Below are 17547 nucleotides of genomic sequence, written 5' to 3' on the forward strand. Positions count from 1 at the left end.
CAGCAATTAACAGCAGCAAGACTAAGTCGTCAGCAGTGCGAGCATTTGTGTTAAACAACCTAAAGTATGACATCATTCTAACAAAATACATACATACATATGTACATACCTACATACATTTGTGTATACATATCTTCACATATTCATTATATTTGTACATTGCGTTGTATAGGTGTTAATTTTATAAATTGGTTAATTTTGTTTATTGTAAAATTTATCTGTGTGAAGCATTTTTAATAAACCGAATTTGCAAATCCCGGTTAGCCAGTTTCTCCAACTTGAGTTCTGATGAAATTGTTTGTACGCTGAAATTTTTATATAGAACTAAGAGTGAGTATATGCAAACAAATTGGTCTAGCAATGAAAAAGAACCCATTTTATTTTGAAAACTGCGCTAGTGGGATACTCCCTCTAGGAGAATTGAAAATTTGCACGGAAGTCCCGTACAATTTTATACTATTGGTAGCAGGTCATCATGATTGGCAGGCACAAATAAGTCTACGAACTTACCAACATTCTTACCTTCTATGTATTTTATTACACCTTCAGCTGATATATTCAATCGTTCTAAATATGTATGTATGTATGTACATATTTGAATAGTGTATACCTAGAATATTGTTGATCATTTAACACTATCCTTAAGAGAACATTTGTATACTTCCTGATGCTAGATTTTTCCACAATTATCTTACCGGTTGGTTCACTTTTAAGAATATTTTAAAATATGTTGTTGTTGATATGAAGCTTCTTTTAACCATTTCGATCGTTTCATGTGCTATGCTTGTATGTAAAAAAATAGTAAAGTAGTGTTTTGCCAACACCTTATCAAGTTGTATGAACAATAAACTAAAATGTTTGAGAGAAATACAAAGACAAACAAACTTCGGCTGCACCGAAACTAATACCCTAGATAGAAGCCATTTTTTTATCCGTCAGTTTATATGGCTATAGTGGTCCGATTGGAATAATTAATTTTCATAATATTCTTCTTACGTCTCACACTGTTGGATTCCTAAGCTACTTAACCGATTTTAGTAAAATTGAGCACACTCTGTCTAGTTCGAACTAACTTAGAAGATGCGATAGTAAAAACCATTCATAAATAAAAAAATACAGTGCCGACAAGTACATATGTATGTTAACTGGGCAGAAAGGCTGGTAACCAGACATTTATAAAGCAGCCTTAAATTCGTTATTTTTTCCTATGAAATTTATTTGCATGAACATATTCAAAATTAAACCTCTAGTGCAATCCCTTGGACTCTTTTCGTTTTCGCCTTAAGTATTCGTAAATAAAAATTTCACCGTATTGAAGTTTATTATAGGAATAATAGTACAAAATGTATACCAGAGCAACGCGTGGCCGGATTCACTAGTATATATGTATATATACTTCCTAGGGTTTTCGACGTATCCATTTAGGTGCTACAAACAGCGCGTTAAACTTTATATGCCCTGTTCAGGGTATATTTGACTTGTCGGCACACTTAGCTACATACGTATGGCTACACAATTGAACGTACATATATTTTATCCAAAAGCTCTTAACTGCAAAGTTACGATAAAATAACACTTGCGCTCCGTTTCTGAACGCCTATACAATTGGGTACAAAATACCAACAGGCTTCCTACGAAATCGAGAGTGAATGTATGACACCCTAGTCTCAATAGAAACCTAAAGCACCAGGGCAAATGCGTCAAAGGCAACGTTATCGGTGACTGACTGAGTCACTTTACAAACAGTCTGAACCTAACACACCGAACGTCTACAATATGTTCTGGACGCCGTATATCAGTGTCGAAAACTTAAAAAAGCGCACGTCATTGACGTTGCTTGAATTTGAAATGAGGTTTCTATTAAAATTTGGTTGTACACACACATTTGGATACACATTTCAATATACTTTGGGTACACATTTGGGTAATAATTAAGATAAAAACTGTTAAACAGTTTCTAAACAAAAAGTAAACACTTATGACTCTTTGCATGTGGCCTTGCACTGCATTCAAGGTGAAGACTGCAACAACACGAACTTGTTGGGCATACAACAACAATAATATACATACATTTTGTATGTGCAGTATGATCGGCTATAGATGAAAGTAGACGAATTCACTTCCAAATTTGTGTGCTATGATCTTGTGTCGTGCATTGCTGCGTTGCTGATACAAAAAGTTTATAATTTTTTGTTATAAACAATTTATAAATTATTATAAGAAACTGTACATTTCTGGTTATTGGAAAGAACGCAGAATACCATGAAATTTTGAAATAAAAATTAAGCTAATCTGAAAGCTAGCTGAAAATGTTGATCACATGTTGAGGGCCTAGTTATGAAATAATTGCTTAATTTTCACACAAAGTCTGAGTGGAAAAATGAAAATGTGTACTAAGCTTTTAAGTAAGCTCGTCATCTTCATTATAACACTTTCTTCTAAGATTGTCGAATAGGGCCATCGAATGCTAAATAGTAAAATCAACGAGCATGATAAACTTTATAAAAATTAGCTTATACTATATTCCACTATGTAAATAAAATCTTTGTGGTTAGTCAACACTCCCTCTTTTGAATCAAATTTTAATTTTCATTGAGTTCACTTGTAGCCCTTTTGTGTCCGCCTTATCGTGCATGTCAAGTAAACAGAAAACAAGCAATGCAATTCACAGAAAGAGAAACGAACTTTTCCATATATACATATGTATATTTTATGTACACTACACTGTTATACATATTTTTGAACTGAATATCAATTTAAAAACTCGAAGCGACAAGCGGCTGTGCTGCCGCTGCTGATCGCCGGGTATTTAGTGACCGAATATTATTGATCATTTTAAAAATCGAAAGTGATCGTGAACTTGGTGGATGATGTGAAGGCAAGCAGGGAGTGAATAGCAAAAATTAGCTGGTTTATTTTATTGTGGTGGTGATTATGAACAGCGTATATATGAGAGAGACACTTAGCAGCACCACCATGATCGCAAACCTTACTTTCAATAAGCAGTCGGACAGAAGTTATAGCAGGGGTAGGTTTGCCTACATTTGGTGATCATGGCAACAATTTCCGACTTGTGGTGGCACTTTTTTATGTTTGTTCGCAGCGTTCGCAGCGCATACATTTAATTGTGGGCATGTGCGTAACATAAGATTTTGGCTTTCTCAGCACGGCTTGCACTCCGCTTCTGTTTGCCTACTGCTTATTCAAAGAACGCTATCGATTTTTGCACTGAAAGCGAGAGTGAATTTCGATCGACAACAACAACTAACTAGTTGAGTTCAGCGCAAGTTGAACGCACGCTAAGTGGCACACCGTCCCTGAGCATCGAAGTCAAGATCATTGTGACTTCTCATATGTGTAAAGAGCATGAATGCAGCGCCCGCACCGCATGATTTGTACGGGTGATCTCGATTACTGACACTGTCCCGATTTCCGTCAGCGATTCAAGGTTTTCTGATGGTCACTTAAAGGTCACAGCCAACAAAACGTTGATATTTTCGAACTCAAAACTCATTCGAAAGCGCGAAAGTGTGTCAATGTGTCTCTTCTCATTGCTTCACTCTGCGTTATTTAACGAAGGGTGTAAAGCAATCGTCTAGTCTGCACTGTGCGACTTTTTCACTATGGGTTTGATTACCGGGTACAAATAGTGTACGCCTGGCTAATGAAAGAAAAATCATGCGAGCAATGTTTCAACCAGGCACTCAGAAGGTAGCAGATCATCACTCTGCATTGCCGAAATATTATAGCGGTCGGTGTCGTGAACACATTGTCCACAAGGAATGCAACAACAGCACAGAATGTCAGGGAAATATCGTGTTAATTGCCCAGAGTTATGTGTAGGTATGCACACACCCTCTAGGAATTACAAGGTAGTTCAATCACCTTAAAATCATCAATAAAAGCAAGATTTAAATTTTTCTATTTTCCCGTTTCAATCATACTTACGAGAATTTTTAGTGGCGTCTAATAGCCCTGCCAGACGAGCAAAATTAATGCGCCTTAATCAATGCTAATGCGCATTGAAATTTTGTGGTGATACACAGCAGACTTGTGCATTTAGACAGCTGATAGTGAAATTTATTTATTTAAAAAAAAAAGTTAAATAAAAATTATTAAGATAAATTATTAATAGAAATTTTGGTGTTTTTGGAAAATCGATATAAATTTAACGAAAAAATTCGCGTATTATTAACTACGTTAAAAGATAATAGAGTGAAATTCAAAGCAATAATTGATTGTAATGAGGAAAAAGTGTGCAGACTTCAAGCGACATCTGTCAAAAAATATCAAAAATCGGTCATTTTTGAGCAGTGTTGCCTACTCAAATTTGGTAAATTCAGCTAAATGCACGAAATACTTGTGCATTACAAATTTGTATTAACATGTGCAAGTAAATGTAAATTAAGCCCGCTAATGCATATTAGCGCTGTCGTCTGTCAGAGCTATAAGAATTCATCCGGTAATATACATCTTAAAAAAGTAAAATGTGTTGTTTCCACATGTTCTCACACGGTACGTTGATTCCTTCGCTCCGCAACGGCCTTTCGTTTCTCTCTCAACCATTCTTCTGCTCGCACGCACAGACGCACACACGCATACACGAACAGTGATCGAGCTGACCTCCTTCTCAGCTGTGAGTGTGGTTCATTGAACCCCAAACCCAACTTTCGGCGATCTCGCTGTAGTTTAGTGTGACATGCTGCTTGTTGTGTGGCGCATATTGTTCTTGTTGTTGTTGTTTGCTGCTATGTGAAATGAGGTGCATTGAACTTGAAGTCAACGAACTTTCGAAAAAAGAACAACAAATACTTATGTGCAGTTATTAAGGCAGCATTTATGCGTGGGGAAATGGAAGAGTAATAAAGCATATCAGTGAGTAGTGAAATTACACTGGGCTCCGGATAAGATTGTCTGCGCTGAGTAAGTTTTTTAGGAACTTAGTGATCTCACTGTGTGTCGAAAAAATATGTTCTTATTATAGTTAGGCGGCTTGGTTTAAAATACATATGTATGTATCAAGTTGGGTAAAAAATTAGATATTGCTTATGACATAGTATTAAATAAACATATCTTATAATACTTTATATATATATATATATGGATATGTATACATATGTAGATATATATCGCCATCTAAAATGCAAACCAAAGCATTATCAAAAAAAATAGAAATTGTATTTTTATTGCTAATGATTCACTACATCATATTACATATACATATGTACATATGTATGTACACATGGAGCATAAAATTTTCAGATATAACCATTTTATAACCAATATATAACTACTTTATAACCAAAACTCAATTTTTTTTGATGTGAGTGGTTTCTACTATATCGTTTTTCCTTCGCCTGTAAACTTATGAAAGGCGATGTTACGTTATTTTGCATTTAGGTGACGATATACAATACATATTTATAACATAGTGGACATAGTATAATTGTGTTATGTTCCGTTACAGCTTCACTGTACTCATATTCACAGTAGCATTGTTAACAGAATTTTCGAAGTAAACCACATAACCCAATCTCAACCTTTTTTTGGTTTCTGTCTACTCGACTTCTGATTGCTTGATGACAGAATAACGGTTTTGATACAAACTAAAGACTATTGTTTGTATGTAAATGGGAGTAGTATGCTTTGCGAGGTCAGCTAGAGTTACAATAAAGCTTAAACTAGAAATTATTATACTGTCCACAGAAATATGTAAGCATTTCTTCCTACAACCGAAAAATATTTGTAAATAAAGTGCACAGCTAGCAGACTTCCCTAAAAAACATACATATGTATGCATACAACCTCACAAAATAGAAATTCTGCCTTCTTTCTCTCTAACCTCCTTCTTCTCTAACCTCTAATAAATAAATATTTTTTTAAATTGTTTATAACAAAAACTTGTAAACTTTTTCTACCAGCAACGCAGCAATGCGCGACCGGTGATGAACGGCATCTTACAATTTACACTTATAGTTCCCTCCCAAAAAACCTCCAAAATCATCGCCGCGTAAAAAGCTAATGAAAAGAAATTTATATCTTAATGGCGTGAAAACACTTTGCCGTACTTTGTTGCTGTACGCATGAAACACTTCACATCGACACGCCGAAAATTTTGTTGGCGTTTTTTGGTTAACTGCGTGTGCTTCATAACGATACAACAACAATGTACACATACATACTTACATATAAGTTTTTGATTTTATATGAAGCGAGCAACGAAAGCTTTTTGAAGAAACTGGGTCACGGCGAGAAAAGACAACTTTTTCGTCTTATACACCGAGACAGATCGTACCAGATCGCTCACTTTTGCGTCCCAAGTATTTTGTTACGTATGTATGTACTTATGTATGAATGTATTTTCAAGTGATATTTCGCACGTAGACGACGTCTCTTCGAAACCCAGTGCTCCAATTTTTAATGAACTCGCCAAAAATTTATGTTTCAGCCATCGACTCTGCCTGTCTGTCTGTCTGTTTTGACCAAATACTTTCGCTTTTCGCATTTAACAGGAAGTCTAGTGGTTTTTTGTACCCAATTGTATAGGCGCCCAGCTATGACCAGCAGGTGAAAAGTTTCTCTGTTCAATTTGTGTTGGGCGTTGGTTTTGTGTGGTTTCTCATTCGTTCGCATTTGTTATTGGATTTGGGTATATTTACAATATAAACATTGTAGGTATTTTATATGTACTTATGTATATGCACGCAACACACCCAGCAGCGTGACAAGCTAAAAGAAGGTGATTTTTGGGAACTAAAGAAAAAGATACAGTATCAATTGATTTACAATTTTAAGGGATAGACCAGGCTAGATAATTTTTGAAAACAAAAAAATTTTAGTAGCCTCAACCCATTTAAGAGCGATCCGACGTCGAGAAAACGAAAAAAGAGAGCGCGGTTGAATTTTTAAGTGTCAAAAACGATTTATGGATTTCCGTCAAAACTACCAGTGTTATAGGAAAGGGTTATATGATAATGTTGTAGATAATGAAAAGATCTATAACTTTTGTTTAGAAATTTTTTCACATAACCTCAAAACACACATATGTGAAAAATTTATGGGTTTTTTTTTATTTTTTTTTGGAATTTTTTTTTCTTTCACGAAATGTGGTATAAATTTATCTTCCTTCTTGATGTGAGAATTAAAACAAAAAAACAAAAAGCAAAAACATAGAGGGTGTTTGAAATGTAAGAAGGTCTGGTAAGCCATTCTATGGAGAGCTTACATAAGAAAATTGGAAAACATAAAAACTCGTTTAAAGAAAAACTTATGGAGCGGCCACACTTCAAAAGGCTGTAACATAAAAACCTCTAGAGATATCGATTCAATTTTGGTATGTCAACTTTTAAAGTTATAACTTATCGAAATATTAAAGAGCAATAATTTTTTTAATAAAAAAATAATAATGATATTTTTATTTCTTTTTGTTCCTTAAGGGAGTGTACTAGTCTAGGGTCTCAAAAAGTGGATCTGACCATACTCACGATTTTCTACCTCCTGGCAACCTGAACAAAAACATTATTCTAAAATATCTGAAACAACGGAAAAATTAAACTTTTTTATCATAAAAAGACGACTGCTTGGAAAATTTTTTTTTTTACTTTTTTGACCCTTTCGATTTTTTGAAAAATTATAAAAATTAAAATTTGAGGATATGGATACTTCCAGACATAGACAAGACCATAAAAAAAACTTTATATACATCTAGCTATACATTTCAGGTAAACAGGTAAATGAGAAATTGGTGCTATCGTTTTGAAGAAGACAGCTTCGAGAAAAGCGCGTTTAAAACTTTAGTTCGGGCTGAACGAGTTTGGTTATCGGATCAGCAAAATAACCATATCTTCGAAAATAATTTGATTTCTGTAAAATCTTCCTGTGGGGATATTCTTGAATAGATTAATTTTGAGAAAACAATCGATTTTTCCTGAAACATTTGTTTCTAGTGATTGTATAATTCGAAAATTATTAAATGTTTTGAATTTTGAAAGCTTTTTCTTAAAACTTTACAAAATGAGTTTACACTCGGCTTTATTATAACGCTTATAAGTGTCTATATACAAAGATATACCATAATTTTATATGAAATTAGATCGCTAACTGGCAAAATGGAATCAGCGTGGAAATAAATGCATGAACACGAAACCCAATCCCTACAGGGTGTTTATTCATATGCTCGTTTTTAGACGTAACGTTGTTTTTGTCGATTAATACTAGCCTTTTACTGTTCATATTTGTGGTTTATTTTCGCGTGTGGTTATTACTTTTGTCTCCATGACGAAACTGCTTATACTTGACCTTCAAAGTTTAGACTCGTTGAACGAATTGCCTTGGCAACAACAGCACTTGTATTTACGTTGACGCGCTTTGTTGACATTATTGTTGTGATTTCTTTCGCTTCGAGTTTACGTCGGACTTCACCTTTGATTTTAAACCTTGCCGACGACAGCAGTACACGCACATATGTATGTGTATGTATGCATGTCTGTATTTATATATTTTTTTAAATATCTTTTGCATATTTCGTTTTCATTAAACTGTTGTTGCTATGAGCTTACCGGCGTATCTGTTTCCGCGATATGTGTGTATGGAGGCATGTAAATATGTATATATAAAAATGAAAAATATGTTTATATGTATGCAGGGTAATGATTATTGTCCGACCCATTCGAAAATCTGTGCGTTGCTGATGAGTGCACGCTGGTCGCCTGGTTGAAATAGTACAAAAAACTAATCAGCTTTGGCTTCCACACACACCTTATACTACGACGAAGCCTTTGTAGGTAAAGTAGTTTGCTTGGGCTGCAGCGCTATGTGATAGCTAGGGGGTATTCTTTTGTTGTTTAGAAACCGTCAAAGGAAGTGAAGCGCATACAGGTGTGAATCTATGAAGCATTTTGTAGAACTTCTGATTATTCTTGTTTAGAAGTTTCTGCCGCTACGTCCGTATGTAGCATGGGTGTGTACCCCACTGTGCACAGTTTCTTTACTAATTCACTACTGCGTTGCGGCTAGTTAATCTAGCCACTCTAGCTTAGCGCCGTTGCTGTTCTATGCGATACAGGCAAACAGAAAACGGTGGTGGACAACTAGCCACATAAAACATATTCAGTAAAAATCAATAAAAAGCATACAACTCATGGCGAAAAACCTGCCAGTATTTTCATTTCGGTTATTTTTTCAAAAACCTTGGAAAACCTTAAACAATTACCTTAAAGCAAGGCTAACACATCGCAAGTCGTACTAAAACCGCTAACAAACTGAGCAAGCAGTCTACCAACCGAAGCCGAATGCTCCTCATTATAGCGCCGCAAAGTGGCGAACTACAAAAACATTGCCACAGATATTTTGTGTACATAAGCTTGTGATTAAAAGCTGCATAAATGCACAAACTGCCTTGTTGTCAAGCGCCCTCTGAAGCCGCGAAGTCTACGCTGGTAGGCCTTTACGATAGCTTGACAACCAACCGCCAAGCGAGACTCATAAAGTAAAGCATGTCGCGGCGTAATGTTAATAAGTGATTTCTTTAAGGTCAACCAACAGCAGCGAAGACATCCAAAGCGACCGTGTATCAAGTTAATATGTTTCACTATTTTGCGTAATGTTTATTTTTATTGTTATTATCTGCCGACTGTGCGGTTGTTGACTGCAACGAACAAATTAAAGCAAGGCAATAAAGTTCACGAAGCAACAGATCAGTCGCAGAAAAATATTCACGGATATACATATGTACACACATACATACGTACATTCACGCTATTAAATTGGCCTGAACTGCAGTTGGTAGTTGCAGAACATTTATGAGGTTCTTTATAGTACCTTTCCGCGTAGTGGGCATGCAAAGGGATCCGTGTTCATGATTGCATTTTAAGCGTTGCCTTTGTACTGCTTGGCCTTCACAAGTTCGAAAGTCGTTTATAATATCTGTTTCCGAATTTCATGGGGAAATATTGAAGCATATTTAAGAATGCTCTATACGTACTCTCATATATATGTACATACATATACATATGAATCATATGAAGACCAGTAATGTTCTTTTTGTATTGTGAACTCAACGAAACAAAAAAATATTCAAGCAAGAAAAAACGTAAGCTTCGACGGCCACGAAGCCATAATACCCTTCACATATGCATTTAATATACCATAAAAGAGTATAAAAAGATCTTTATCTTGATTTTGACCGGTGACTTTGTATGACAGCTATAAGTGCTAAAGTGGTCCAATTTTAACAATATATTGTAACACTATCTTGGATAATACTCAGCGCCAAACTTCGTGAAGATATCGTGTGAAATGAAAAGGTTTTTCATACTATAAATAAAAAAAAGTCTTGCGGTATTTTCGCTAGTTGGCGCTGAAAGCGCGTAGTTCTAGTTTTATTCGTCGCATCGAGTCATGCTATACCTTTTTGGAAAGCTCATTTCACGCGCTAACACGTGTTTGATTGATTGTCGTTTCTTTTAAGTCGTTCGTGAGTTATAGCGTCGCAAACAACAATAACAAAATCAAGAGAAAATACGGCTTATTTTACAGTACTACTACGATAAAGGCAAAAATGCATCTCAAGCCGCCAATAAAATTTGTGCAGTTTATGGACCCGATACAGTTTCCATTTCCACCGCACAACGATGGTTTCAACGTTTTCGTTCTGGTGTAGAGGTGGTCGAAGATGCGCCACGCTCCGGAAGGCCTGTCGTCGAAAATTGCGATAAAATCGCTGAATTGGTCGAAAGAGATCGGCATAGTAGAAAAAAAAAATAAATAAAAAGTAAAATAAAAATAAATAAAATTCAATAAAAATACCGCAAGACTTTTTTGACAACCCAATACATAATTCATACAGGTGCAATTGGTCGAGCAAGTAAAACACAAAAGAAATCTGTTAATCCAGAATTAAGAACAGAAAATTAGAATAGTAATAAAGAAAAAATATTAACATAGCTACATAATAACATCACTGGAGATATTCATCAAATTATCCAATGGTGACTTTCGTCCGGTAGTAGAGTTTTGAATTGTCGGACTACTTTCCGAAACGTCTTGCGCGGCGACTTTTTGTTTACAAAAAAAAATTTCAAGAATGTAACTTCAAATCCGTGTAAAAAGAAACCGTGCAAAAAAGAGTTGGGTGTAAATAATATTTATAAACAAAGATAAACATTACAGAGAGTTCACCACACCTTTCTCGTTCATATTTTGATTGCCGCCATATTATTTCACTTTCGCTTTCAGCTCATCTAGGAAGTGAAATACACGCGTATGAACAGGCGATCATCGAGCAAAAGCAAGTCCCTTCCAAATTCCGCTCCAAGTGTTTATCGCTTGGTGGGGCTTCCATTACCATTGTGCGATGTCAGCAATTAGCGGCGTTGGCCGCAACTACGTCAGCGATTGGAACTGATTAAAATCGCTCTTTGCTCTATCCCCAACGCATGTTTCGGGTTTTCTGCGTCGCTACAGCAACACCGTCCAATATTTTTGTACACACGCACTGCTATGTGTATCTACATATGTATGTATGTATATGTGTATTGTATGCATATTACGTGTATATGTCCATATGAGTATATATATGTACATAAGTATGTATGTATATCGCTGTGGGTATCGCCGTCACGGTACACGATCGTGCATATTTGGCTACGCCGCGTTTTGGTTGACCCACTTTTGAAGTTAAGTTGATTTTCGTTTTCGAAATTCGTCGCTCCAACTTTTGCTGGGCGCCCAAAAGATTTTGATGACGTTTTTGGCGTTGGTAGCTTTTTTGTATGGCGTGTTGTAAACTACGGAGCTGCGTGTTTCTTGTTGTCTACGTATGCCGTGTATTTTGGTATGAGTTTTGGGTTGGGCTGATTGTAAGTTTTTACTAAGTTTCAGGCATTTTAAATTTAAGTTCGATTGAAGTAAGTAAGGCTTATAGCAATACAAATTAAATATATTACCGTCACTTTTTAAATTCTCTCCGCACATGTGGTCTTAATAGTAGTGTACAGTAATCCACAATTTTCACTTTTTTTGTGTGAAATTTTAATTTGTAATGCAATTTCATGTCTTCGCCATATAAAGTTGCTGACAATCAATTAATATAATTGAAGTGTTCGCTGCTGCGTCGTGTGTAGCACCACATGTTGCCGCACATAAGTACGTGAAACTGCAGCTTAAAGGCTGGCGCAAAAAATTAATATTCAACTTGGAAAACAATACACGGAAGACAGACGAGCACGCAGCAAAAGCCAAGTACAAAGTTGCTGTTTTTAAGTATTTTTATTACATTTTCCGTTCTGTTCACAAGCGTTTCATCCACTGACTGCCCACTTATGCGATTTTTACTTTTTTGATCCTTTTATTCGCAGACAGCAGCACGGCGCTGAGCAATGTGAGCGTCTCCATACCTTCGGCCGTTAAACGTGGCGATAACGCCATCTTAATCTGCAATTACAACCTGGAATATGAAAATCTATATACGGTTAAATGGTATCGTGGACGACGGGAATTTTATCGCTATACGCCGAAGGAGAATCCAGCACTGAAGATATTTCCGGCGAGCGGCGGATATTCGGTTGACGTAAGTAAAAAAACAGTATTGCTATTTTATATATTACATACATACTAGTTATACATATGTACATATATGTAAGTATGTATTTTATATCAGACAATAAATGTACAAAAATATTGTAATTAAGAAAGAAAAACATGGACAATGATCATGGGCCGGGCGAGTATAAAAGTATACATACATACATACACGCCTATAAGCATGTAAAAAGTAAGCATGAATGCCATTGTTTATAACCATTGTCGCACTTGCTCATTCAGGATGTGGAAAATTAATTTTCTCTCAACACGCCGTTTTGCATATAAAATACCAGGGAAAGTAGAGATCACCATTAGTGCTAAATATTTTTCTTTATATGTATATATATTTATTTCCAGTTGTTGGCCTTGAGCGCAGTAATTGCTTATTTATTGCGTTATTTTCGCCCTTTCTCTTCTCAGTTTGCTCACAATTAATTTATAAATTTCGTAGCAATAGCAAGTAAGAGTTAAAGATGAAAATAAGTCAGCATTGTTACAGGAATTCTCATTTTTTTCATTTCTTCACTCACTCTCACTCACTCGCGTCCCTTGTTGCTTGCGTCCAGCCAGTAGCCGTCTCAGTAAGAATTTTTAGCGCGTGCCGCAAAATTTCAACTTTAATTACGCTGACACGTCGAAAGGCGGTTTGTGGCTGAGAGTCATGCTGTGAGCGCATATTTCGTTGTTGCAATGGCTTTGCCTTAAATTAGTAATTTAATGTTTCACTTTAAATGCAGTTCTTAATGTTATGAGGGGCTTTTCGTAGTACGGGGGAAAGTAACTTTTAAATTTTTATCATTTCTTTCTGATCTGATCGCTTGAGTCACAATAATTTGATTGAAGCTGATATCTTTAGCCTATCTCTTTTCCGTCCCCATTCTGCAGGTTTTGACCTGAAGTTTCTGTTCTAGCAAACTTTCCATCCTTACAGTTTCCTGCAACTTCGCTGGGTCAGGCTCCCGAACCAGTCTAATCATGAAGTAACTCGATGCTTAAGATAAGAAGTATAAAAGTCCTTTCACTAGTTATGGGCGTACTTATGACAAACATTGCTGCCCCACTATAGGAGCGGATGGTCATCACACTGAAGGAGATTGTGCTCCGGAATAGTAGGCTTACAGCCACCTCCGCTAAGAAAAAACTGCAGTGGTCAGAAAGAATAAAATTTAATATTATAGGCTTGCTTACTCTTCGACGTTGGGTTTCCATGAGAGCTTCTAGTCAAGGATGAGCCCTAGATACTAGATACTAGATGATGCGCCTCAGGTTTTTTATACTTCGTAGTGAATAAAAGCAATACCATAGGCTCCGCTGGGATCGACAAAGACCTTTCCGAGCCGTTCGATACCAAACGAGATTTCAGACAAGGCGACGCAATACCCGACGGGGAAGAGGAAGACCGTTGGAAAGACCAGGTTGAGAAGGCCCTACTTCGCTTGGAATCTCCAATTGGCGCCAAACTGCGAAAAGAAGAAACGACTGTATTTACGGTATAATCATGTAAGCGGCGTCTAAGCTAGTAAAGAAGAAAAGTAAGTGATTAAAACCTGTTCGGTATTGCTGGGAACTATGGAGAGGTCGCTTTCAGCAGTGCTCACGATAAGAAGGTACGCCTGAGTTAACTCGTACACGGTAATCAGAATTTTTTCCTCATCTTCCGAACAGGAAAAATGAGATGAGATAATTAAGATTCGAGTGAACCACAAACCGAATCAAAGTTCTATTGACCGCTTCCGGCATAACGTTGTTGAATGCTTTCTAGATATCGAGGAAAGTCCCAACTGCAAACTCGTTGTTTCTTATAGTCCTCTCGATCCAGGAGACAAGTGTGTGCAAGACAGTGTTCACTAACCTACTTTAGCAATAAGACATTCCGTGCCCTTGAAAGTCTATTTCTTGGGATACTACCCTTTATGTTTGGATCAGACACATTTATATATGTATGATTAAAATTGCATGTATGACTGTGTTCGCAAAGAACTCTTTTAACACTCAAACCGGGTTTTTGTAGGCGAAGGAACGTCGATAAATGACACATGTGCCGATAAGTCCGAGAGAGTCCGTGTGCAAACCCAGTCATATTCTTTAAAGCCACATGCAATACTCGTACAATCGTGTTCTGGTAATTTGCAATTTTACGTCCGTCCACACACTTGCTCTATAGATTAATGCGCTAGAAAAACATACATATATGGTACATATGGGAACGTTAGTAGTTGCTTGTAGAATCAGTAATTATAAAATATTGCATATGGCACACATATTTAAACACATTAATAAATTATTTTATGCCTTATATATGCATATGTATGTATGTTTGTAGTGTATGTATATTTTTTATTCACAAGATAAGTTTTTCTACATACACACACATATTTTTGTGTACACATAATTAAAATAAACGAAATTTATTAATGTCATGTGCAGCGGGTCCTAGACATGCTTATTGAAAATTCCCTTGTGACTCAAAAATGCACTCCCGGGCAAAATCAAAATATACGCGAATATGTGCACGAATAGCTTCAGCGCCAGTGATGAAAGGGATTTTGTGTGATAGCTGTGTTCTTCGACAGAAATAACATGTACCCTGCAGGAAGAGGCAGTGATTCCAAACTATTTCGGATGTAAGTTCTCTTCGATTCGCTGTTACTCTCCAGCGAATTGATCAAACTATACCAGTTGCTGAACTGCACTTGTGATGCAACTCTGAGTTAACATGTCATCTGACGCATACGCAATATTGTTGTGATAGTTTTTTCGTGGAGAAATTATTTTTTTCGCGTTTCAAAAGACGAAATATCTCCTTTCATCAGACACTCAATCAGTCGTCGCACTCGCGACTTGACTGCTACGTCACTGTTGACAGCCATAACTTCGAAGTCGTAGATAATTTCGTCTATCTTGGAATCAGTATTAACACGAACAACAATGTCAGCTTCGAAATCCAACGTAGAATAACCCCTGTCGACAGGTGCTACTTCAAACTGAGTTTGTAATTGAGAAGTAAGTTCTACTCGACGAACAAAGACCAATTTCTCCAACTCACTCTTCATCCCCGTTTTGCTATATGGTGCAGAGGCATGGACGATGACAACGCTGACTAGGTCATATCGTCCAATTGGATGAAACACTCCAGCTGTGAGAGTATTCGACGCAGAACCCGCCGGGATAAGTAGATTAGGAGAAAGACCTCCACCGCGTTTGAAAGACCAGGTGGAGAAGGAGCTGGCTACACTTGAAATATCCTATTGGCACCAAACACAATCTATATATTGCTATAATTTAATCTAAGTTTTATGTTTTGAAAATACAATCAAAAAAGAAATTAGTTCTTTGATTTTCCCTTTTATCCATTCACAATAGTATAACTGATCTAAACTATGCCAAACAAAAGTTGGTAATGCCAATTTATGAAGGTATCGTCTCTTGCTTGCATACTCTCTTGCAAGAACTCTACTCGATAAATTAGTTCTTACTTTTACATGTAGTTTTTTTGACAAGACAGTAGGAAATATATAGCGATCTTTGTCTTTCTTAAACAAATGTAGGCAACTCATGACATTGCGAGTTCTTTGCTTCTAAGTTTCCTACTGGCAATTGTACATATATAAACAGTTCACAGCAACAGCATGCAACATTTGAGTAATTAAGCATTAAATGTATATACATTTGTTATTTATATCGGAATTATTGCAGAAAACATCAATTTCCTGGAATGTAATTACAAAGAGACTTATTTCAGTACGACAGTATTATTGGAGTATACTCTCAAAAGCAGTTTCATATATTGCGAATACCTTTGATTGCACATTTATTTGTATGTAGAATATGTAAAGAAAATTACACGACATTTTTAATTTGATTTAAGTTACTTCATCTCTCCACATAATATTTTTTGTGTCAAATATTACTCGTTTTTTATTAAGGAATATGTAACGAAAATGAAGGAGCAAACCAAATTGCTTTGCTGTATAGAATTAAAAAATAAGGAATAGACAAGAGAATATTTATAACTAATTCTTTAATTGTAGAATTTTCTTAATTTTGCTTATATGTATATTTGCAGATGGCCGAATCGAACGCTACACATGTGTTTATCAGAAATCCCATTTCTGGCAAATATAGCTGTGAGGTTTCAGCCGACGCGCCATCCTTCAACACATTCTTAGTATCTGGCGAGATGGAAGTTGTAGGTGAGTTCTTATGACAATCTTAAATTAATTATTCGACTTTTAGTCTGCAATTATATCTCATTATTGTAAATTATCATCTTTCTTCTTTTCTTTGTAGAATTACCCACACAACGCCCGGTTATAACTGGTATACATTCTCGTTACCGTCTTGATGATGTCATTAATGGTAACTGCTCATCCGACTTTTCAAAGCCCGCAGCAAATTTAACTTGGTGGATCAATGATGAGCAGGTAGGTGTATACTGTTGTTATTTTATGTCTTTAAGTTTTTCCCGACAAAATTTATGGCGCGACAATGTAATTATTTGTAACAAGTTGTTGAAATTGAGCAGGGTATATTAAGTTTGCAAATACCCAAAAGGAAACGTCGGAGACCTTATCAAATATATGTATATATTTACATATATTAATGATCGGCATGACTAGCTGAGTCGATTTCGTTATGTCCGTCTGTTGCGTATATGGGCGAACTAGTCCCTCAGCTTTTGAGATATTATTTTGAAATTTTGCACACGCATTTTTTTCCAAGAAGCTGCTCATTTGTCGGAACCGCTGATATTGTACCACCATAACATATAGTTATCATACAAACTGAACGATCGAAATCAACTGCTTGCATGGAAAGCTCATTTGACGCGATACCTTCAAGAAATGTGGCGCTCATTATTGTCTAAGGCAATGGCGAAATCTCTAAAGAAATTGTTCAGATCGGATCACTAAAGTATACAGGGTTTGTCCATAAAGTAATAGGACTAATTTTTATCCGTCGCGA

General features: G+C 36.2%; 1 protein-coding gene across 17 annotated transcripts in view; it reads left to right on the plus strand.

Moving 5' to 3' along the window:
* The window catches only part of LOC115066575 (uncharacterized), a 160358-nt gene that overhangs the window by 132789 nt on the left and 10022 nt on the right, over positions 1-17547 (plus strand). For all 17 annotated transcript variants that reach the window (XM_049446311.1, XM_049446312.1, XM_049446310.1 and 14 more), the window contains 3 exons: positions 12357-12568; positions 16649-16775; positions 16873-17006. In XM_049446311.1, the coding sequence (XP_049302268.1) occupies positions 12357-12568; positions 16649-16775; positions 16873-17006 (473 nt within the window). The remainder of the gene's footprint in view (positions 1-12356; positions 12569-16648; positions 16776-16872; positions 17007-17547) is intronic.

This window comes from Bactrocera dorsalis, chromosome 1, assembly GCF_023373825.1.
Source record: "Bactrocera dorsalis isolate Fly_Bdor chromosome 1, ASM2337382v1, whole genome shotgun sequence".
Classification (NCBI taxonomy): Eukaryota; Metazoa; Arthropoda; class Insecta; order Diptera; family Tephritidae; genus Bactrocera; species Bactrocera dorsalis.